The 23,742-nt window shown below is 43.7% G+C and overlaps 3 protein-coding genes across 6 annotated transcripts; all 3 read left to right on the top strand.

Annotated features, from left to right (window-relative positions):
- Positions 1-649: 649 nt before the first annotated feature.
- LOC147213954 (pannexin-1-like) lies at positions 650-6,461 on the top strand. The gene is made up of 6 exons (XM_086142728.1): positions 650-1,130; positions 2,413-2,534; positions 3,067-3,266; positions 5,501-6,002; positions 6,082-6,241; positions 6,324-6,461. Exons 1-5 carry the CDS (start codon positions 944-946, stop codon positions 6,229-6,231), a joined length of 1,161 nt encoding a protein of 386 aa, XP_085998854.1. The 5' UTR covers positions 650-943; the 3' UTR covers positions 6,232-6,241; positions 6,324-6,461.
- Positions 6,462-7,237: 776 nt separating this feature from the next.
- LOC147213953 (pannexin-1-like) lies at positions 7,238-14,552 on the top strand. 2 transcript variants are annotated; one of them, XM_086142730.1, is made up of 6 exons: positions 7,238-7,400; positions 10,535-10,656; positions 11,151-11,350; positions 12,497-12,998; positions 13,087-13,246; positions 13,338-14,552. In XM_086142730.1, exons 1-5 carry the CDS (start codon positions 7,238-7,240, stop codon positions 13,234-13,236), a joined length of 1,137 nt encoding a protein of 378 aa, XP_085998856.1. In that variant the 3' UTR covers positions 13,237-13,246; positions 13,338-14,552. The 2 variants fall into 2 exon arrangements, with proteins under 2 accessions (XP_085998856.1, XP_085998855.1); XM_086142729.1 differs by having other exon boundaries at positions 7,263-8,552.
- A 1,967-nt stretch (positions 14,553-16,519) lies between these two features.
- Positions 16,520-23,742, top strand: LOC147213952 (nuclear distribution protein nudE homolog 1-like). Of its 3 annotated transcripts, none has more exons than XM_086142220.1 (9): positions 16,520-16,581; positions 17,777-17,897; positions 18,006-18,159; positions 18,507-18,655; positions 18,747-18,883; positions 19,760-19,927; positions 20,007-20,092; positions 20,178-20,332; positions 22,049-22,981. In XM_086142220.1, the coding sequence occupies exons 2-9, from the start codon at positions 17,812-17,814 to the stop codon at positions 22,140-22,142; spliced, it is 1,029 nt and encodes a 342-aa protein (XP_085998346.1). In that variant the 5' UTR covers positions 16,520-16,581; positions 17,777-17,811; the 3' UTR covers positions 22,143-22,981. The 3 variants fall into 3 exon arrangements, with proteins under 3 accessions (XP_085998346.1, XP_085998345.1, XP_085998343.1); XM_086142219.1 differs by having other exon boundaries at positions 16,569-16,701; positions 22,049-23,742; XM_086142217.1 differs by lacking the exon at positions 16,520-16,581 and adding an exon at positions 16,583-16,681.

Genomic DNA, 23,742 nt, shown 5'->3' with positions numbered 1-23,742 from the left:
CTAGCGGAAATAACATAAATCCACGTTAAGTGCTTGCTTGGAGCTAGCATCACATGCTAACGAAGATTTGTTTATCGAGTCAACACGAAACAGCTGCTTTAAGACGTACTCTATTACGTTTTAAGTAAAATTACCTTTATCTCGCTAATGCCAACTTGTACCTTAAAAATATTAAGATACCTGAGCCGGACTTGTCTTTTACATTATTACGGAAACCCGCACCTTTTTGTAATCCTGACTGCCAGAAAGCAGTCGCAGCTGTCGCAAATAAAAATCAAGCGTGAAGATAATGACTTGATTTTTCCGTCTTAACCGTTCATCTTTTTTACCGAACGACAATTCTGTTCGCTCTCTATTTCACTATAATTAGAATCAAAAGAAACGTATTTACAACTATTAATAGGATATTGTATACATTTTTACAACTAGCAGCAACATTTGAATATTACCTTCCATTTGGAAGGAACACTTCCCACAGCTAGAATACATGTGTAATCGTAACTGACTGGTTGTGTTTCATTTGATTTTAAACCCACTGCCGTCCACCCCAGCCACTCCACGGACGTATCCACGCAGAAACAAGTGAGTGATGGATGTTTATAAAACAAATAAATGTGTCGTACAGCGCCCCCTAGCGGCCGATCGGCCAGCGCGTCTCCCCTGTTGCTTGCGCTGTCTGGGGTGCTGGAACGGGACAGCGGCTTCTGAGCTCAGACGCGGTGGATGATGAAGATGGCTGGACACCGATAGCAGCCCACTGGTTTACATTGTTTATTCATGCAGGAGGACGACCATTGAAACTCCACTTCCAGTTGCAGAATAGAAACACACTAAAAAAGAGAGAAAAAAGGAGACACCGACAGAGAGAGGGGAGGCGACTTTTACCAATCAGACCGGCTTTTTTTTGTTTCCTTTCTTTTAATTGTTGTTGTTTTAACCCATCATGGCGATTGCCCATGTAGCCACAGAATACGTTTTCTCCGACTTTCTGCTGAAGGAGCCCTCTGGCGCGGAGGGCAAGTACAAAGGGGTGCGTCTGGAACTGGCGCTGGACAAAATAGTGACGCTTCTGGCGGCGGGGCTGCCTTTGTTTCTCATCTCGCTGGCGTTCGCTCAGGAGGTCTCCGTGGGTGAGTCGAAAAACACGCATCTTTTTCGTGTCTGCAGACGTATCTCCATACCCCCTGGATCCCATCGTCGAGCGACGTTTTGGAAACGATGATGGTCTTGTTGGGGTATTATTTCCATTCAGCATGGATGCAACTGCTTATAAGCGTGGTTGCAGACTCCACCCTTCCCCTTATCTCACGCCCAGACCGTGGCGTCAGAGCTGCTGCAGCAGCTGATGATCGGCTCCGCGTCCCGCAACGCCGGGAGCCTCAACGCACAAACTTCGGCCGAACCCCCGCAAGGTCAGGCCGCTGCGTTCGGCCTACCGCAAAATAAACAGCCTGTCGTCATTGTAAACACAAACCGGCGTTGCATCAGCTGTTTCAACAAAGCAATAATCTCGTTAGTGTAATTCCGTTGTTGTTACTACCCGCTCCCGCCAGATACTTCCCCACTATTATTCTCTGAGGACTTCTATTCTAAATCTAGTTCTTCACCCAATAAAACAACCCTAACAATGTTTCATGCCCCTGGGACTTTTCTTCTTTGTCAGTTATTGCACGGTAAACTGGCAGACACTTAGAAAATACTGGTAATAAGATTAAATGTGAACCAGGAGTGGAGCACAACTCTCAAACCATGATTTTGCATTTCAGTCGGTTCATCTTTTCTTCAAATGAGATGTTTTTTTTTTCTCCTTTATTTAATCAGGAAAGTCCCATTGAGATTAAAAGCCTCTTTTTCAAGGGAGTACTGGCCAAGAGGCAGCAAAAGAATACAATTACATTTAAAATGAAATTAAGTCAAATTAATGTTGTTATTTAAATTTCAGACACAGGAAGTGATGGGAGATGTATTGACCAATAGTTTCTTTTCATATATCTACAGTCTCCACTGAGTTTGTGATTTGATTAGTAGAATCAAAGATGCCCCCCGTTGCGTAACGCAAACAAACAATTATGTTGTAAAGAAGTTTGCGCTAACAAAGCGGAGATATTTCAAGTAATTGTCACCAGATTCAATGGATGAAAGAGGAAGATCCTTGATCGTCCCCATTCAGTTTCAGCAGCAACTTGTGGTCCTTATTAGACGTCCCACCCGCTGCTAAACTAACAGCCTGCTATTTGTTCCCTAATGGGGTCATTTGTGTCTGACTGAACCTCCCTTTGTACTCCCATCATACAGGGTTTGGTGCATCATCACCCGACCAAATAAAGGAATGTGGGAGAAAAAAAAGAGCAGGGTATTCTTTCTTATCTGTCAATGGGGGCTCATTGGATTTCTCCATTTTCCCTCTTCCAGGTTCCCAGATCAGCTGTTTTACACCCAAAAACTTTTCCAGGAACCAAGCGGAGTACGCGGACTCCTTCTGTTGGGCGGCGGTGCAACAACAGAGCAACACGTCACCTCTGTGGCTACACAAGGTACTGGACTTATCTGTGGAGGTTTTCAGTCATCCAGGTCATAGTGAATTCTTGATGAAATCTTCTTGTTGTGGCAACTGGACTCGAAGACGTTTCACTCCTCAGTCCAGAAGTGAAACGTCTTCAAGTGAAGAAATTCAAGTCCAGTTGCTACAAGAAGAAGATTTAGACAAGAAGGTGCTGGTGCGTCTCGCTTCGGACCGAGAAACATTTGGCAATTCGGTCCCACAGATATCGACCACGCCTTTGAATGTCCTCCAAGACTGCAAAATATAAATATCTACGTAAAAACAAATGCGCAATTGATCTGGAGATGGTCCAGGTCCAACAGAAGGTGCGGCCAAGGCCTGAACAGGCCCGCAGACCTGACAACAGACATGGGGAATTGGTGGCTATCATGCCAATGGTGATGACAAGAAGTAATGGTCCAGCTTCTTTACCGGTCTGATTTTGACCAATGAACAGCTAAAATCAACGCAGCCTTTATGACGGGGATAATAATGATGTTATGGACTTTTTTTTTCATCCCAAGTTCTTTCCATACATCCTGCTCTTCCTGGCCATCCTCACGTACATCCCCGCCCTCTTCTGGCGTTTCACCGTGGCGCCGCACCTCTCCTCGGACCTCAGCTTCATCATGGAGGAGCTAGATCGCTTCTACAACCGTGCCATCAGGTTTGCGAAGAACCTGGCGTCCGTTGACAGCAAGGACGTGCCCTCGGACATCCAGAGGTAAACGCCTGGCGCCACCTCTACTCAAGTAATTTTATTTCTTTGTCTTCTCCTTTCAGCTTTTCCCTTCAGGGGTCGCCACAGCGTATTAACCTTTTCCATCTAACCCTATTCTCTGTATCCTCCTCTCTCACACCAACTACCTTCATATCCTCTCTCACAACGTGCATAAATCTTCTTTCTGGTCTTCCTCCCTAGTCCATACATCATCGCTGGTCCCCCCCACTGTCTTGTACAACTTTCCTTTCATTCTGGCTGACAGTCTTTTATCACATAGTACTGCTGACACTTTTCTCCACCCATTCCAACCTGCTTGAACCTGTCTCTTCACTTCTTCTCCACACTCCGCTGCTGACCCAAGTACCTGAAATCCTCCAACTTCTTGATCTCCACTCCCTGTAGCTTCCCTGCTCCACCTGAGTTCCTCTCATTCACACACATATATTCTGTCTTGCTGTGACTTACTTTCATTCCTCTCCTTTCCAGCACATACCTCCACCTCTCTAGATTTTCCCTCATCCCATTCTCTGCTCTCACTACGGATCACAGTGCCATCTGCAAACATCATGGTCCATGGAGATTCCTGTCTAACCTCATCTGTCAGCCTGACCAACTGCCTTTCCACTCTTCATTCTTTTCAATGCCTTCCTCACTTCACTTTCACAAATCTCTGCTACTTTGTGGTCTGCAATAATCACCTCTTCTACCCTTGCCTCTCTTATTTTCCACATTCATCAGCTCTTCAAAGTGCGCTTTCCATCTTACCATCACTCTTCTAGCATCTGTCAATACATTTTCCTCTCTATCCCTAATCATCTGGACCTGTTGTACATCCTTTCCATCTTTAACTCTGTTTTGCCAACCTGTATAGATCATTCTCTCCCCCCTTACTGTCCAACCGAGCATACAAGTCATCGTATGGCCTTTGTTTTGCCTTTGCAACCTCTATCTTTACCTTACCTTGTATCTCCCTCTACTCTTGTCTGTTCTTTTCAGGGCTCTCAGTGTCCCATTTCTTCTTTGCTAACCACTTTCTCTGTATATACTCCTGCACTTTCTCATTCCACCACCAAGTCTCCTTTTCTTCTTTCCTTCCAGATGACACACCAAGTACTGTACTCTTCTACCTGTCTCCCTGACAACACTAGCTGTAGTTGTTCAATAATCTGGAAGCTCTCCCTGACCACCCAGAGCCTTTTTCAACTCCTCCCTGAAAACCATACAACATTCCTCCCTTTTTAGCTTCCACCACTTTATCCTCTGCTCTGTCTTTGTCCTCTTCATCTTCCTTGTCACCAGAGTCATCCTACAAACCACCATCCCATGCTGTCTGGCTACACTCTCACCTACTACTTACTACTTTGCAGTCACTGATCTCTTTTTCAGGTTAGCTCGTCTATACAAGATGGAGTCTACCTGCCTGCTCCTACCTCTGCTTATAAGTTACCCTATGTTCCTGTTTTTTCTGGAAAAAGTGTTCACTACAGCCATTTCCACCCTTTTTGCAAAATCTACCACCATCTGTCCCTCTGCATTCCTATCCTGGATACCAAATCTGCCCGTCACTTCTTCATCCCCTCTATTGCCTTCACCAACATGTCCATTGAAGTCTGCACCAATGACCACTCTCTCATTTCTGGGAATATTCTGCATCACTTCATCTAGCTCATTCCAGAACTTCTCCTTCTCTTCAAATTCACATCCCACCTACGGGGCATAGGCACTAACAACATTGAGCATCACACCCTCAATTTCCAGTTTCAGACTCATAAGTATATCTGACATTCTTTTCACCGCTAGAAAGTTCCTAACAAACTTCTCCTTCAAGATAACTTCTACTCCATTTCTCTTCTTGTCAGTACCATAATAGTACAACTTAAAGCCTGCTCCTAAGCTTCTAGCCTTACTACCTTTCCACCTGGTCTCCCGGACACAAAGTGTATCCATACTATGTATATAAACTACACTGAAGTAGTTAAAAAGCTAAAAATGTCGACTTCCGAATCGCGTCTGTATCAAAGTGTATCTGGGAATCGAAGCCCCATCTGTTGCGGCAATAAAATTAAACACAGCTTTGAATGAAATTTTATTTGTGAAACTTTAACAGACCTTTCTGGTGAAATTGAAAAGCCTGTTCCTGGCTGCACTCTGCTTCAAACTCTCCTGTCATTGCCATAAATATTGAATTTCCATTTTTTACAATTTTCCATTTTTTTTTCTTTTTTTTGACACAGTGCTCTGGAGCTGACCGAGGGCTGCTTCAAGTACCCTTTGGTGGAGCAGTATCTGAAGACCAAGCGCTTCTCCCACCGCCTGGTGGTGATGTACATGGCGTACCGAGGCCTGAGCCTCCTGATCCTCCTGCTGGCCTGCGTCTACCTGGGCTACTACATCCAGCTGGCGTCCCTCACCGACGAGTTCCACTGTGACATGCGCACAGGGTTGCTGATGAACGACACCATGGTGCCGTCGGCGGTCCAGTGTAAGCTCGTGGCGGTGGGCGTCTTCAGGCTGCTCAGCTACATCAACCTGGTGGTGTACGTGCTCCTGGCCCCGTTGGTGATCTACTCTACCTTCGGACCGGCGCGTCAAAGCTCCGACTTCCTCCGGCCTTACGCGATGCTGCCGGGCTTCGGGGCCTTGGGTATGGTCACGCCTTTCTACAACGACCTCAGTATCTATCTGCTCTTCCTGCAAGAGAACCTGAGCCAACTCAAATCGTTCAAGTGCCTGCAGGTGGGACTTGTTTCTTATCAGCAACTCCCAGGAGATGTCGTTTTCCCTTCCTGATCTTGCTAACATGTCATACTGACAGGTGCTTGAGTTGCTCCAAGAGGCTGGCGAAGGCGGGTTTGACACCATGTGCCTTCTACGAACTCTGGGTCAGGTGAAGACGGACGTGATGGACAGTAAGAAGACGTGCTCTGGCAAGAATAAACAAGGAGCCTGTGAGGCTAAAGAATAAAACCTCTGCGGTAAGGCACAATATTTGGCAAAGTCAAGAAAATAAGAACATGGTGAATAAATAAATGGTGTGTTTGACTTTGCTTGTCCTAGATGTTACAGTTGCTAGTGGACGGCAAGACTTGGTGATGAAGACGATCCCTGCTGAGGCGATGAAGAGTGAAAGCAAATCCTGTGCAGTTGATATATTTGAGCATGTAGTTGTGTGTTTTGTCTTAGAGGACAAGGGTCGCATGGTCTGTCTCTGGGTCGACAGGTGAAAAAACAAGAGGAGGATCATAAAGAATAAGTTGGATGCGACTGAGCATGTGCAGGGTTAGGTTTATCATACTCCCATTCAGATAACACAATTTGGACATCTAAACATTAATCATCAGTAACTGAAGATTTGGGTTATAATGGTGTGAATCAACACCATGGCAACATTTTTCATCAAAGTGACAGAACTCATCACCTGTGGAGGAGCTACTTTCTCTTCCATCTGTCTCTTTAGAGGACCAAAGAAATACAGCGTTTAGGTTAAATACCACAGTCTTTCCCAACCTGCCCTCACACTTGTGCACTTACAGAAGAACAACTGATGCTGGGGAGGATGAAAAGTATCAACGCAATATCTGAGTGGCAACAACAAAAATCCGTCCACCATCATTCAAGATGGTATACTGTCAGTGAAGGCCTCGTGGTGAGATGGCCCTAAGAAGTCGTGGCTTGTGTCTAAAGATGTGCTCACATGAAACAATAACAACAGTAGCAGGTGCAGCGTGGGTCTCGGCAAAGCGTCGTAAACTCTGTCGAAGCTTATCATCGGCAGCATTCTTGGCTGCGGCATTGATATGTGCGACAGTGACCTGGTGAGGAACAAGTGGGTTAATAGCTTTTTGCTGCCAATTAATAAATTGCTGCCAATTAATCAATTACAACCAGCTGTATTCAGAAAAAAAGTGATACAATGGAAAATCAGGAGTAGATACAAGGTAGATACCAATGTAAAATAAAAAAAAAATCCTATGGAAGATAATGGTGTTATAATTTTCCAACACAGCTTTGTTGCTAGCTTTAGAATATTACATGACTTATCTTCTTTCCAGTTCCAGAATTGCAACTCAAGACACAAGAGTCATCAAAAAAAAAATGGATTGTGCACAACACCCGGCTACACTCCTGCACAGTGTGAGTGATAACATCAATATCTTCAAGTCAATACCAGTCAACAAGAATTTGTCCTTAGGAAATTTGAATAATAAAACTGTTACATGAATCCAAATATTGACACACACAAGATGATTCAGTCTCGGAACAAGCGGAGCAATAGAACTCCGGTTTTAACATGATTTTATCATTTCACATTCTTCAAATATTTGAATGTTTCTGTGCTAAATGACGACACAGGAGGTCACGCAATTCCCTTTTCCTTTGAGAGGCTGGGCTACAATTATGATTTGAGACGTTCCTGGTGCTATTTTAAAAACTGATCCGAAGTGACTGCTAAATGTATGTTGTGAAGAAATACATAGGCATTTTCACTAATTCCAGTACTTTAACATCTTGTTCTTTAACAAGGAGACGTCTTGTTTCAATGTATATTTATTGTTTTGCAAAAACCTGCAGCCACATTTTAATATTCCCACTCTTAGAACACATGTGTAACTATGAAAAAAACATGTGTAAAAACCACAGTCGTGCAATAATTTCACATAAACGCTTACACGAGCTGATTAGAGTCCACCCCAGCCACTCCACGAACTTATCCACGCAGAAACAAGTGAGTGATGGATGTTTACAAAAAAACAAATAAATGTTTAAATGTGTCGTACAGCGCCCCCTAGCGGCCGATCGGCCAGCGCGTCTCCCCTGTTGCTTGCGCTGTCTGGGGTGCTGGAACGGGACAGCGGCTTCTGCGCTCAGACGCGGTGGATGATGAAGATGGCTGGACACCGATAGCAGCCCACTGGTTTGAATTGTTTATTCATGCAGGAGGACGACTATTGAAACTCCACTTTCAGTTGCAGAATAGAAACACACTAAAAAAGAGAGAAAAAAAGGAGACACCGCCAGAGAGAGGGGAGGCGACTTTTACCAATCAGACCGGCTTTTTTTTGTTTCCTTTCTTTTAATTGTTGTTGTTTTAACCCATCATGGCGATTGCCCATGTAGCCACAGAATACGTTTTCTCCGACTTTCTGCTGAAGGAGCCCTCTGGCGCGGAGGGCAAGTACAAAGGGGTGCGTCTGGAACTGGCGCTGGACAAAATAGTGACGCTTCTGGCGGCGGGGCTGCCTTTGTTTCTCATCTCGCTGGCGTTCGCTCAGGAGGTCTCCGTGGGTGAGTCGAAAAACACGCATCTTTTTCGTGTCTGCAGACGTATCTCCTTACCCCCAGGATCCCATCCTGCAACATTTTGGAAACGATGATAATCTTGTTGGGGTATTATATCCATTTAGTAAAATGCATGGATGTGTTTCAGGGGCAGGATGGTGAAAACCAAGCAGGAACCGTGCTAAAGTTGACCAAGTTCTGCACATTTATTTATATTTTTTCCACAACCGCCCGGTTCGCTTAACTCGCTGCCCGGCTCTCGATTTAACATGAAAATTATAAATAAAAATAAACATGAAATTAAACCTTGTTCAAAAATGAATACACATCTCAAATTAGGCTTTCATAAACAGACATGTACTCTTTTTCAGAAGTAAACCCATACATTTACACAAACGAAATAAAATAGAACTGAACAAAAACCCACAGGCACATCACTCAAACTGCACACAGTGCAGTGATAAATCAGAACAATTTACATGAAAACCATGTAACATACCTGTGAAACAGTCGGAGGCCAAATATGCAAATTAAAAAATCTCATCAAATAAAGCCTCATTTACCATAGAAATTCTACATTCCCACGCATAAACAATATGCGGCTCTCAGTTTTTGTCATGGCTCAGGAATCCCAAAAGCGAATCATCCACTCTGTCATGCAAAACTAACAGACTTTTCTTTCTCACACAAAAAAAGTATTAACTGTAATGATGTCCAGGTATTTGCTGACTAACAGAATGGGACCTATTAGGTTTTTGGACAAAAAATAAATACAACATGAAAACAAAGTGTCTCTTTCACCCTTGCTAAAGTACTGGAGTTAGTGAAAATACCTATATATTTCTTCACAACATATATTTATACACAACACTCCAACATTCATTTGTACACATTCATGCCAGTTTTAGATCATTTTGATCATTTTTAGCATTGGGCAGCATATACTAACTTACTGGGAAAGCATGGGCCCAGTGCACGTGTGTGTGTGTGTGTGTGTGTGTGTGTGTGTGTGTGCAGTGCGTGTCGCTAATCAATGTAAATCAATAAAGGTGTATGCGACCATTTTAACATACAGTACAAAAAAAAAATACAAAAGGTGTTGAAGCAGTCTTGAGGCATAGAAAAGTAAAAAAACACAACATATCTAGGACTTGAGAATATTCACCAAAAAAAAAATTAAGAATATTTTGATTAAAAAATATCCACCCAGCAACAGATGTAAACGCCAAGAACCCTTCCCCTTGTCTCACACTCAGACCGTGGCGTCAGAGCAGCTGCCGTAGTTGATGATCGGCTCTGCGTCCGGCAACGCCAGGAACGTCAACGCTTAAACTTCGGCCGAACCCCTGCAAAGTCAGGCCGCTGCGTGTGGTTCAGTGACCTACCGCAAAATAAACAGCCTATCGTCTTTGTAAACACAACCGGCGTTGCATCTCCTTTTTTAAACACAGCAATAATTTGTGTATTTAGTTTGTGTAATCCCTCCCCCTCCCCCTCGGCTCCTCCTAGTTATAAATTTGAACCAGGTTTGTGTTTCCTTCAAATGAGACGTTCTTATCTAACTTTCAGACACTGGAAGTGTTGGGATATGTCTTTACCGGGAGTTTCTTTTAATATATCTACAGTCTCCACTAAGATTGTGATTTCATTAGTAGAATCAAAGATGCCACCCGTTGCGTAATGGAGACAAACAATTATGTTGTACAGAAGTTCGCGCTAACAAAGCGGAGATATCATCCCATTTGGTTTCAGCAGCAACTTGTGGTCTTGATTAGACGTCCCACCTGCTGCTAAGCTAACAGCCTGCTATTTGTTCCCTGATGTGGTCATTTGTGTCTGACTGAACCTCCCTTAGTACTCCCATCGTACAGCGTTTGGCGCAATCATCGCCCGACCAAATAGAAGATGCAGGAGAAAAAAAAGGGCTGCGTATTCTTTATTATCTGTCAATGGCGGCTCATTGGTACTCTTCATTTTCCCTCCTCCAGGTTCCCAGATCAGCTGTTTTTCACCCCAACCCTTTTCCAGGAACCGAGCGGGGTACGTGGACTCCTTCTGTTGGGCGGCGGTGCAACAACAGAGCAACACGTCTCCTCTGTGGCTACACAAGGTACTGGACTTATCTGTGGAGGTTCTCAGTCATCCAGGTCATGGTGAATTCTTGTTGTGGGAACTGGACTTCTTGCCACAACAAGAAGATTGAAGACACTGTTGCGTCTCGCTTCGGACCTGGAAACATTTGGCAATTCGGTCCCACAGAAATCAACCACGCCTTGGAATGTCCTCCCGGAGTGCAATATATAAATATTTACGTAAAAACAAATGCGCAATATATCTGGAGATGGTCCAGGTCCAACAGAAGGCCTGAGCAGGCCTGCAGACCTCACAGCAGACATGGGGAATTGGCAGCTATAATGCTCGACTTTGTTTGGGGTGTCATAGTAATGGAATTATAAGACGATGGTGATGACAACAAGTAATGGTCCGGCTTCTTTACTTGTCCGGTTTTGACCAATGAACAGCAACAATCAACGCAGCCTTTATAACTTGGATAATAATGTTATGGTCTTTTTTTTTCTTTACTTGCTGACCTCCCCTTCCAAGTTCTTTCCATACATCCTGCTCTTCCTGGCCATCATCACGTACATCCCCACCCTCTTCTGGCGTTTCACCGTGGCGCCGCACCTCTCCTCGGACCTCAGCTTCATCATGGAGGAGCTCGATCGCTTCTACAACCGTGCCATCAGGTTTGCGAACAACCTGGCGTCCGTTGAAAGCAAGGACTCGCCCCTGGACAGTCATAGGTAAACACGTGGCGTTATATAACATGGAGTATTACTATAATAATCTCACGACACTTTCGTTATCTTAGACGTTTATCCTGTGTTCGTGAAGTTCACGTTGAGAGTTTTGGACAAAAACACAAACCCTTTATATTTCGGTATTTATACTGAAATTACCAGAGGCTGAGAGGAAGGAAAGGAGAAAAGAATTTTAAAAAAGGAGTTAAACAAAGTGAAACAGCAGATGTCAAGTCTCAAAGAGGAAACTGTGAAGGTGAGGAAACAGAAAAAAAGGTGAAAAAAAGCATGTATAACTGATAGGTGACTTAATAAAGGATATTTTGATTCCGGATGATGATGAACATTGTAAAGAGTGTAAGAAGGCTCACTCGTGAGAAGAAAAGTAAACAGAAAGAGTCAAAAAAGATGTGCCGGTGAAGAGAAAGGTGGAATTTTGCAAAGGAAAAAAAAAACAGCAATGCCAAAAACTAAAAGAACCCTAAAAAGGCTGGATGTTTGACAGTCTGGGTGTATTAGAAAATACGAAATATATATATGAACTACACTGGAGTCGTTAAAAAGCTGAAAATGTTGACATCCGAATCGCGTCTGTACTCAAATATATACTGCTCAAAAAAATAAAGGGAACACTTGAACAACACAATGTAACTCCAAGTCAATCACACTTCTGTGTCATAGTGTCCACTCAGGAAGCAACACAGATTCATTTTGACTTGTTTTAAGGACATTACATCAAAGTTGGATCAGCCTGGAGTTTGTTTTTACACTTTAATTTTGAGTGTGATTCCTAATCCAGACTTCCATGGGTTGATACAATTGATTTCCATTGATCATTTTTGTGTGATTTTGTTGTCAGCACATTCAACTGTGTAAAGAGCAAAGTATTTCATAAGAATATTTCATTCATTTAGATCTAGGATGTGTTTTTTAAGTGTTCCCTTTATTTTTTTAGCAGTGTATTTGCAAATAGAAGCCCCGTCTGTAGCGGCAGCAAAATAAAACACAGCTTCGAACGCCATTTTATTTGTAAGACTTCGAGTGAAATTGAAAAGCCTGTTCCCGCCAGACTCTCCTGTCGTGGCCAAATAATATTGAATTTCCATTTTTGCAATGCGTACGAGGTGTTTTTTTTTTTTTTGGACGCAGTGCTCTGGAGCTGACCGAGGGCTGCTTCAAGTACCCTTTGGTGGAGCAGTATCTGAAGACCAAGCGCTTCTCCCGCCGCCTGGTGGTGATGTACATGGCGTACCGGGGCCTGAGCCTCCTGATCCTCCTGCTGGCCTGCGTCTACCTGGGCTACTACATCCAGCTGGCGTCCCTCACCGACGAGTTCCTTTGTGATGTACGCACGGGGTTGCTGATGAACGACACCGAGGTGCCGTCGGCGGTCCAGTGTAAACTCACGGCGGTGGGCGTCTTCAGGCTGCTCAGCTACATCAACCTGGTGGTGTACGTGCTCCTGGCCCCGTTGGTGATCTACTCTACCTTCGGACCGGCGCGTCAAAGCTCCGACTTCCTCCGGCCTTACGAGATGCTGCCGGGCTTCGGGACCTTGGGTATGGTCACGCCTTTCTACAACGACCTCAGTATCTATCTGCTCTTCCTGCAAGAGAACCTGAGCCAACTCAAATCGTTCAAGTGCCTGCAGGTGAGTCTTGTTTTTTATCAGCAACTCCCAGGAGATGTTTTTTTTTCCCTTCCCAAGAGAAAATAGGGCTAATGTGTCATACTGACAGGTGTTTGAGTTGCTCCAAGAGGCTGGCAAAGGCAAGATTGACACCATGTGCCTTCTACGAACTCTGAGTTGGGTGAGGACGGATATGATGGACAGTAAGAGGATGTGCTCACGCAAGACCAAACAAGGAGCCTGTGACGCTAAAGAATAACACCTCTGCGGTAAGAGACAATAATTGGCAACGTCAAGAAAATAAGAACATGGTGACTGAATATATAGCTGGTTTGACTTTGCTTCTCCTCAATGTTACAGTTGTTACTAGACAGCAAGACCTGGTGATGAAGACCATCCCTGCTGAGGCAATGAGGAGCAAAAGCAAACCCCGTCAACTTGATATATTTGAATATGTAGTTGTGTGTTTTGTAGTAGAGGAGGGAAGTCGCAGGGTCTGTCTCTGGGTCGACAGGTGAAAAAAAAGATTTAATGAACAAATGAGAGACGGATCATAACGAATGACTTGGAGTGTCTGAGCAAACCAATGTGGATTGCCTAAATATTTTCAGTCACCTGTGCCTGGGTTTCATGAGCAATAGCGACTTGAGGCTTGATCCACGTACAAAAGACGTCATCCATTAGGGTCAGGGAGTGATTTGCAACACACACCGTCATGCTGGGCCCTTATTATTCATGACTCAGCAGTTTCAGGGCTGTCTTCCCAGTCTGTGCTACTGAGCATGTGCAGGGTTAGGGTTGCCATAGTCCCATTCAGATAACACCATTTGTACATTTAAAACACATTAATCATCAGCAACCGTTTGGGTTATAATAGTGTGAATCAACACCATGGCAACACTTTTCATCAGAGTAACAGAACTCATCATATCTCCTCGACACAGTTTCTTTTCTATCTGTCTCTTTAGGGGACCAAAGAAATACTGCGTTTAGGTTAAAAACCACAGTCTTACCCAACCTGCCCTCACTCTTGTGCACTTACTGATGCCGCAGAGGATGAAGAGTATCAATGCATTATCCATCACTAAGATAGTAGAATTAAAGTGGGTTGTAAGTGCACAGTGGTTCATTACCAAGATCGATGTCCAAACAAAAGCTACACACAGACATGAGAGCCATGTTTTTAAGATGACCGTTATCTCACCTGGGGTCAGTGGAGGTCAAAGAAAAGACCTCACCTCAAATCCCCCTGGCAGATACCAGACGGTTCATGCCAAATCCATCTCAAAAAGCTAAATATATGACTGCTGTTTTGGAGAATGCCGATATGTTTTTCCTGAGGAGCTTCAGACATTTGTGCTCTGTGCCAAGACACATTCTTACGGAAAGTACTGGTGACTCAACAATTTGGTTGCAGACTATCTAGTTTTTCTTTGTCATCCATGAGTCCCGTGCAACTTCAAAGTTAAGGCTGGTGTTTCATGCATGTGAAAATGCGCACTTTGTTCATTGGTTTTGAAAACAAGGTCCAAAATGAATATATAAATGGTAAAGAAAAATATAAGATAAGAAAAACTTTATTGATCCCATTACATTACATTACATTACAGTTATTTGGCGGACGCTTTTATCCAAAGCGACTTACAAAAAGTGCAATTCATCCCCATTGGAGAAATTCTTCTCTCACAGCAGCGTAACAAATTATAAGTGTCAAATAAATATGAATAGAACAGCAACAACATCAAGGAAGTTAGTGAGGGTGAAAGTAGAAAACCAAAACTAACCAACAGCATAAACAGAGTGACATTAACAATGATAAGAATAAAATAAATCAACAAAAATAGGCAGGAAGCAAGTGGGCTGAGATCAACAGGATGAAAAAAAAAGAGTTAGGGCATGACACGTGAATGAATGGGTGAGGTGGTGAGGTGGTGGTAGCACAGATGCACCTCCGGCCGGTCAGAGTTGTGTATTTTACAGTCTGATGGCTGTGGGTACAAAGGAACGAATAAAGCACATGTATCAAACTCAGGTCTGCGGGCCAAATATGGCCCGCAGTGTAATTATAATTGGCCCGCAAGATCATATCAAATGTGCATTAAAGCTGGCCCGCCACATGTACTGCTAATACTACAAATCCCACAATGCTTTGCTAGTATGTCAGCAAGCTGTCGAACCAACAAGCGCTCCTTTTTTATTGTTGACAGTCATTAACAGCCATGCTACAGTCACATCAGGCATATTAATTTCACCCTCCACAAAAAGCGCTAAACAAAAGATTGGACAACAGGAGCTGTCAAGACAGGTGGGAGGCACATTATCTGTTCACGAATATAAAGGACAGACCTGTTCGTCTTGTGTGTGGAGCTAGCATGGCTGTTACGAAAGAATATAACATAAGAAGACACGATGAATTACAAGGACCTGGACGTAAAGCAGAAGTTGCAGAAGGTATAGTATTAAGCTATGCTTGTTCCATATTTAGTTTTTGAGCAAAACTTGTTTGAGTTCATTGTTATATCTGGGGGAAGATATTTTTCAATAAATATCATTGGCCAGGGACTTTGTCCCAGTTTTGTATTTTGGCCCACTGTGTATTTGAATTCGACACCCCTGGTCTAAAGCATTCAGTTCTGCATCAGGGTGGCATGAATCGTTGGCTGAAAGAGCTGCCCAAGAGCCACAGCTGGTCGTGCAGGACCTCGACAAGACTTGCGACAACTCCTCGTTGTCGTCATCGTTGATGCATCCAATGATGGAAGCGTAATCGGAGAATCTCAGGATCTTTAAGGCCTTTGAAACGTATGTAAGCCAAGCACCTGGAACTAATAGCTGCGTATTTACATTCCTGATGCCAAGCGTGCCTTGTGTTCTTTTTCTCTTAAAAGTAACGTGTTTCGCAAGACAGAGTTCTGAGTTCATTTTATTGTCACTCCTCTCATTTTAAATACAAAATAATAATTAATTTTCAAGTATCACAGGGACCACTGGGGCACCGTATGCTTTGATTGTTGTGCAGTTGTGCATGTTGAAAATAAAACCAAACCTTACAATTAGTATTTCCATTCTTATTTTTACAGGATATCTGTATCAACCTCTGCAAACACCATCGAAATGATGTTTTTCCTCAGAAAACATTGCATTCTGGGAAAAAAGCACGCGTTCTATATTTATAATGTGGGTCACTCTGAAAATGTAAGTGTAATGTGATGTGTATATGTAATGTGTGTCGGGACTTATAAGAACATTAACAGATTGTCAACATTGATTCTTTTTTTCAAAACTTCTACAGAATTAAAATGTTAAACGACACTGACTATTCGGGAGCTAACAAACGATCCATGACTCCAAACATCCATAAATATAAATCTTCGATTGTGATTTGCTTTCGACCAACAGACTTCTGGATTGTTTTGGAGTGACAGTGCAATGAGCTCCGCCTTCCGCACTACATATCCGACGAATAAATACGATTGGCTTGCTTTTCTCTGTCGTCATCCATATTGACCAATGGTGTTCAAGAATCGACGCTTTCGTTTGTATTTGGTTGGCGAGTAGAGACCTGGATCCCTATGAATCCTACCGGGCTTGCGTGACTTCTGTGGTAAGCTAACATACGGTGAGATTAGTCTATGGCAGCCGCACAATATCAGTGTCAGAAACTGAGAAAACTATCTTTTTCGAGATATACATTTATTCAACTGGTATGTTATAGCGAATGAGGGTAAGTTTTTTTTATTTTCCCGAGTTTTCAGGGCGGGGTAGAACTACGCTTTCCGACTTAACGTTTCTCTTCATACGTTAGCCGATTCTTGTCACTAGCTTAGTTCGAAGCAACAGTCATGTTAGATGTACCCCCTCCCCTCAAATTATTTCCAATTCAAAAGTTGTAAACGTTTCTTTTCCGTAATTATTTCCTTGCGATTCTCACTCTGTGTTCAAAGCACTACCAAGTGCATTGCGGCGGCGGTTGCATCACAACGTAGCATTTGCTAAGTTAGCACTTTTGTTGTGGTTTGAATAGTCATCTGTCGCCAGCCCCCCTCTCCTCCCCCCGAATCCGAATTCTCTATTGATACCGGTTTGTTTGGCTTAAAACGGCTGCAGAGGCTTTATTTTAATCTCATTATAAAACATAGGCAGTATGAAAGGACTACCGGTAAACCCTATTATCCGTTATGACAAACTGTTGATCCGTCATTTTGTTGTACGCCGCATGTCTGAAAGTAGCACGACTGCTTTGCTGGAATCCGTTACTAAGATAATCTAAAATATTTTACCACATTAGCACCCGTTAGAATATGCCGATGGATTAATCGTAAGGATGTTTACGCGATAGGATTTGCCTTGAATGTCATGACAAACACATAGCAATGTAATTCGTCAAGTGAAACAGTTAATCTGCCCTAATTGTAAGATACACAGCTGTGCTTTGTCACGTATCCGGCATGAGTTTTCTGCTGTCAGTGAATTGTTTTTTCAGTAAATCATTCAGAATAACTTTGATCTTTGTGGTATCTAATGACAGTGTGCTGATCAAGAGGAAAAAAGAAATTTCACTGTGGCAGGTGTTAGATTTTGTTGTCGGCTCCCTGCATCTCAACAGTAACACAAGGAGATGGTGTTGTAAAACAAATTTAAAGAAGCCTTGTTTGATTAAGCAGTTCTGACTACAGAAAATTTGAATCGGTGACAGACTCATCAACTTCAATGAGTCAGGCACATTTGAATGGATTTTGTTACTAAACGGGTTCCTAATCTTCTGTAGTTGTATTAATATTTTGCTGTGTTGTTTTTAGTTTGGTCTCCTATCTCATCACTGTAACCCTGAGACATGGTAGAGCCCACGACATGCAAGTTTGCTTCCTTGGAAGAGGAGCTTGGCTTCTGGAAGGAGCAGGCAGACAGACATCAGCAAAGGTAACGTTATTAAAATGTTAGACCCCGAACAGACATTTCCTCAGTGTGTGTCCCCTAGCTGAATTTTTCCTGATTGTGAATTATATCTTCATGCTCTGTTGTCACCAGGGCCTTGGAAGCGCAGGACGAACTGCAGGAATTTCAGCAGATGAGTCGAGACTACGAGGCAGAGCTGGAGGCCGAGCTGAAGCAATGCGAGGGTCGCAACAAGGAGCTGCTTTCAGACAACAGCCGACTCCGCATGGAACTGGAAAACATAAAGGTGAAAGAGTTTGAGAGCCGGACAGCTTAGCAGTGGCCTGGGTGGAAAGAAAATGAGCACAGACCCTCAGTCGTTAGGCATCCTAATTCAGCGTGCCCTATCTATGGCCAGTAGCAAAATTGCTGCCACGATACAAAGCACCTGATCGCTATTTTTGCTCTGCTGTCCAAGGGGGACAGACGTGAATGGCGTCCGATTTTTCTAAGGTCGTTGGAGAGAAGCTGGCAGAGAATAAAATATTCACTTTGATTCGAGTGTTGTACTTCTAACAGAAATACTCTATTAGACTGATCTGTCTGCAATGACAGCCAAATTATTGATGATATAAATGTATTTGATGTTTGCAGGAGAAATTCGAAGCCCAGCATTCTGATGCCTTTAAGCACATCTCAACTCTGGAGGAAGACCTGGCAGAGACCAAAGCAGTCAGAGACCACTTGCAAAAATACATCAGAGAGCTTGAACAGTCCAATGATGACTTGGAGAGGACCAAAAGGTCAGTGTCTTAATGTGTACAGAGTCATTAGGTTTGCATTCTCTTTTCACAAGATGTATAATTGTTCTGCGGCCACTTGGCACTTTTTCAGGGCCACCATCATGTCCCTGGAGGACTTCGAACAGCGGATGAACCAAGTCATCGAGAGAAACGCGTTTCTTGAAAGTGAACTGGATGAGAAGGAGAACCTGCTTGAGTCTGTGCAGCGACTCAAGGACGAAGCCAGAGGTAAACGCAGTTCCTGGCTCAGACCAAACAAAACTGTACGAACGAAATCCATTATCAAACATTAAAAAACAAACAAACTGATAAGGAGCTAGTTGTAATGGAAAACAGAAACTGCAAACCGAAACATTTATTTCATTTTTATTTCATCTTTTTTTTTTTTAATTTTCATCTCCACTGGTGTTTTCAGACATTTTGTATTATGCCTCCATTTTAAGGACAGAGCTCTGTCTGCGTCTCTGTGGAAGAGATCTGTGAGGTTTCTTCATAGAGATCTGGGACGGTGTCACTGTTATCTGACCTCATTTCATGACCGCATCACCAAGCTGTGATGTGTTCCACTGGGAGGGGATGGGGTGACCTTCAGCTCTCCTACCTGCTCTGAACCTCTGTGGTGAGGTGAGGGAGGAACAGGTTTGGACTGAAAACCGCATCCCAGCCTGCTCTGGAGTTTACAGTATTTTGAATTTTTGTGCTGGGATTTAGTTTTTTTCTTACAGATCAGGGGAATGAAACGGATGGCTCCCCAACAGTTGCATCCAGAGGAATTAAATGAAAACAATGTTTAATGCGTCCCAAGGGGAGAACTGTAAACCCTGTGACCTCTCTAACTAAATGATCCGCAGTTTTACTTCACGCGCATCTGGATGTTGACAGTATGGGAGATATTTCCAATTTGATCCAAGAGAACAAGACCAAATTCGTTCCAATAAGTTCATTTTTTTGACGTTTGTCAAGAGTTAATCAACAGTGTTTGGGGATGAATCCCTGCGGCGGAAGTGATGCATCAGCTTCCCTGTTGGATTACTGTGCTACAGTTGTTTTGCTTAACCGCAGATTACAGTTAATGCAAAAAATTGTTTCTGCCGTTTTCGTCAGATCTTCGGCAAGAGCTTGCCGTGCGTCAGAAGGAGAGAAGGCCGTCCAGCAGCTTGGGCAAAGACACGGACCGAGCGGACCCTGCCGCCTGCAACCCCTCCGCCCCGATCACGCCCTCCAAACCCCTCACCTCGTTCGTCACACCCCCTGCTTCCAGCATCAGGAGAGGTGGGATTTGACAGACTTTGGCAGTAATACATGATGTGCGTACTTCATACCAACAACTTGTTTTATGTTGTCTTTTCAGGTGATGGTCTAACAGGAACCCCCCTCACTACCTCTGCTAGAATATCTGCACTTAACATTGTTGGGGAGCTACTGAGAAAAGTTGGAGTGAGTTTTCAAAATTTTTGTCTTAAACCCCGCATGTTTGGTGGCTTTAAGCTGACTGCTGCCTTTTCACACCCCCCCCCAACAGAATCTGGAGTCCAAGTTAGCATCGTGTCGAGACTTTGTGTACGACACGTCTGTCAACAGACCGGCCCTCGCGGCCGGCTCCGCTAGCCCATCTGGTATCGAAGGAGGCCCGGAAGTCCAAGCCGCCAGCATGAGCCCGCCCCCGCAGTATGACAGGTGAGGAATGGGCGCGGCAGCGGAACCGCTGTGAAAACCCACCAGTTCCCCTTTGGATCAGACCAGACTCTTTCTTTGACTTAATTTGGAAGCACAACTTGTTCTGGTATACGAGGACAGCGGAACCCTAACTTATGAGTGCATCAATTTCCAAGTTATCCGAAATTTGAGCCGTCGCTCAGTTGATTTTGCTTTGTGGTACAAGTTGAGGTCTTGGGAGCTAGCGGGATGAGCATTTTGCACTGATGTGGTTGAAGTGGTGTTTAAAAACAACTGGACGTGCCACCAGCCACTCGCAAGCTTATCAAAAATCTTTATAAAACACGAGCGAGGTGTGCGACTTGTCAACTTGTCCGTGAAGAACAGAGGTGAGATACTGTGACTGAGAGCATCATCTGCGAGAAGGCAGCAGACATTTACAGGGATTTGGTGCAGCAGACGGCTGGAACATCAACAGATGAGGCATCAGAAGGCTCATTCAAAGGCAGTCAGGGATGGCTTGATCATGTAAACAAAAAAGAGGACAGTTGCTAAATTTAGTTTAGTGATAAAGTGTAGCGTGGTGTGCAAGCTAAATGTAGCAATACATTTTAGCATTAAGTGCGTGGCAAGCAAGTTGAGTGACCGCCACAGTCTGCATCTTCATCAGATCTTCAAGATAAGATAGATAAACTTTATTGATTCCCATAGGGGAAAGTCCTTTGTCACAGTTATAATGTCAAAAAAGTAAAATAAATATAAATTCAAATAGAGAGACAGAAGATAGCAAGACATTGATGAATAGACAGCAGCAACAACATCAGGGATAATAATGCCAATTCCAATTCATTTCAGTGGGCAAATTTTATGATACAGGAGCAAATTGTGTAATGAGCTCAATTACAGCGCAAATTAAACTAAGTCAAGGATGTTACTGTATTATTTCTTTTCCTCAAATGTGAATATAAATACTTCTGAGGGTCACTGTACTCAACTGTACAGAGCAGATTTCACAGAGAGCTATTTACAGGACAGTCATTGTGTAAAACAAATTCTGTCCAGACTGTTTTTTTTTTTTTCATTGTGTGTTTTTAATCAAGGGCAGTGTTTGATTCAGGGCTGAGAAATGATGTCTAACGTACAGACAGCCCTATTCTCCCCCCCCCCCCAATTGTGTGCTGATTCATGTAATATTGGATGTGGCGGATTTATTTTCTCCTTGCCCTCCCAAAATTGCAGCGTCCCTTTTACTTTGAAAAAGACGGGAGTTGGCTCCCCCCCTACACACACACACACACACACACACACACACACACTCCGCTCCAAACCACCGCCGTCTGACATTACGTGAGGGTATTGTTCTCTGTGTTTCGGAAACTTCCTCTGCTAATCTTGTCCAGTTTTGTCTCGCCTTACATGTTTCCAAAAAACACACAGATAATTCACACGGATGTCCGTGACGAATTTTGATGCCACTGTTATTTATTTATTTTGAACAGACAAAACAGAATAGCTTATGCAATGTTAGTTTCCGGGGCTTTCTCAGCCCGATTTTAATGCCCAAGCAGAAGACGTGGCGTTCTTTATCGGGTAGAGGGTGTGTGGCCCGTTTGTTAGCTCAGCCGGTCCACGTGGATTTGCGTTGATAAGGCGGGACGGGATGCAGTATTTCAAATAAAACAAGTGTTACGCATTATGACAAATCCCTTATGTGTGTGTCCACGTCTTGTCTTGCAGTTTAGTGAAGCGGTTAGAGTTTGGACCAGCTCCTCCGAGAGGGGTCTTGCAGGGAGCCCAGTCTCCACAAGGTGGAGTCAAGATCCTGCTATGAGAAGACGGGGGGGACAAAAAGACGCCAACTCCCCCCCCCCATCCCCCTCCCGCCCTGGACAAATGACACCAGCCAGAACTTTTGAGCTGAACTGCCCTCCCTCGTCATCTGCGTGCGGCGACGAACGCCGCCGCAGAGAAAAGCCACTCTCTCCTCTCCCGCGCCACACGCACGACCCGCCCCCCGAACGCCGTTGACGCACTTTGTGATTTTTAATAAGAAAAGATAGAATGCAGAGTCTCTTCCGAGAGTGTGGCCGAGCAGCATCAAATGTATCACATTTCCACTCTTCAGCAAAACACAACCGTCTCTTCAGAGAGACTGAGGAAGCCTGAGGGCCCTGGGTATCAGGAACCAGGTGTCACTATTTTTCTTTTCCTCTCAAGAGACTCAAGTGCACAAATACCTGCTCTCTGAACCAAAGCTGTGACAAATGGGGGGAAAAACAAAGCAGAGTAATAATAATAATCACTCTGCTTCATTTTGTTAATCTAAGAAATGCGACAACTACTTGTCTTTTTTTTTTTTTTTTTCAAATTTTCTTTTTTTAAACTTTTTTTTTTTAATCGACTTTAATGTTTAGTCTCGAATAGTATAGAACTAATTCACTCCGGCACAGATTAGGTTCTAGACGATCAGGTATCCCCGTTAAAACGTTCATCGCCGTGACCCTCCCCGCACTCTCCATATCAGCGAGTCGCTGCCGTGATTCGCCGTGAGCATTTCTAGCCGTCGCTGCCTTCGTCCGTGGTGTCCCAGTCTCCAAACCCCCGCTTATTGAGACGGATCTCCGTGGCACGTTCAAACCCTGCCTGAAATTTGCGATGTCTCTCCAGCCTGGTTAAAAAATAGTATTTTTTTTCCAATTTATTAAGGGATTATTCAAGTGGAACGGGACTCCTGTAGGATTTTGTTTGAAACAAGATTGGATTTTTAGTTAGTTTGGATGCTTGCACTCAGGCCTTCCTACTCTGATGGCCTGCGACTTGTTAAAAATTACAGCTCTTGAATGTAAAACATATTTTTACTTTCTGACTAATAAGATTTTTTTTTCTTTTTCTTTTTTTTTTTTTTAGTTGTAGCCTCTTGATTGAGATCGAAATTTTAAAATATTTTTTAAGTGGTTTATTTGAGAAATAGAATTTAGATCAAGGAGCACGGCCCGCTGAGTCTGCATAGCAATTAAGACGTTAGGACTCCGGGACCAGGAGGGGAGCGAATGAAACAAAGCAATAATAGCTCTTAACAGGTGAATGAAAAGCACAGATGGTAGTATTAAACGCAGGGGATTTTAGTGTGGAATTTAGATCGAGGGTGGGGGGGTGGGGGGGGGGGTAGAGTGAAGATTCTGGGTACTTAACTACTGCCACGCAGATGCTCATAAAGCAAACGCCACATATCGTAACCCCTAATCCGCTACTGTCACCATTTAATCTCTCAGTCCTCAGCCTGTAAACTGAACTGCCTTGAATCCGCCTCACTGTAACCCCTGAAAGCCAAACCGTTTCTTTTGAATCCAACGAGTGACGGCCGTTCGCCGACGTGGATGCTCCGGATGAACCTGCGAGCAAGACTGGAATATTAAAAGTTGAAAAATGAA

The sequence above is a fragment of the Fistularia commersonii genome, chromosome 35, assembly GCF_037954325.1.
Source record: "Fistularia commersonii isolate RoL2024-O1a breed Wild chromosome 35, RoL_Fcom_v1.0, whole genome shotgun sequence".
In the NCBI taxonomy this organism is placed as follows: domain Eukaryota; kingdom Metazoa; phylum Chordata; class Actinopteri; order Syngnathiformes; family Fistulariidae; genus Fistularia; species Fistularia commersonii.
The sequence above is the reverse complement of the archived record's forward strand: the minus strand, read 5'-3'. Positions and strand labels throughout refer to the sequence as shown.

Excerpts from the sequence above, each read along its gene's own strand:
- LOC147213954 (XM_086142728.1), top strand. The coding sequence starts at position 944 with ATGGCGATTGCCCATGTAGCCACAGAATACGTTTTCTCCGACTTTCTG. Across the intron at positions 2,535-3,066 it reads CACCTCTGTGGCTACACAAG|TTCTTTCCATACATCCTGCT; the intron begins GTACTGGACTTA and ends TTTCATCCCAAG. Across the intron at positions 3,267-5,500 it reads GTGCCCTCGGACATCCAGAG|TGCTCTGGAGCTGACCGAGG; the intron begins GTAAACGCCTGG and ends TTTTTGACACAG.
- LOC147213953 (XM_086142729.1), top strand. The coding sequence starts at position 8,366 with ATGGCGATTGCCCATGTAGCCACAGAATACGTTTTCTCCGACTTTCTG. Across the intron at positions 10,657-11,150 it reads CTCCTCTGTGGCTACACAAG|TTCTTTCCATACATCCTGCT; the intron begins GTACTGGACTTA and ends TCCCCTTCCAAG. Across the intron at positions 12,999-13,086 it reads AATCGTTCAAGTGCCTGCAG|GTGTTTGAGTTGCTCCAAGA; the intron begins GTGAGTCTTGTT and ends TCATACTGACAG.
- LOC147213952 (XM_086142219.1), top strand. The coding sequence starts at position 17,812 with ATGGTAGAGCCCACGACATGCAAGTTTGCTTCCTTGGAAGAGGAGCTT. Across the intron at positions 17,898-18,005 it reads GCAGACAGACATCAGCAAAG|GGCCTTGGAAGCGCAGGACG; the intron begins GTAACGTTATTA and ends TGTTGTCACCAG. Across the intron at positions 18,656-18,746 it reads GACTTGGAGAGGACCAAAAG|GGCCACCATCATGTCCCTGG; the intron begins GTCAGTGTCTTA and ends GCACTTTTTCAG.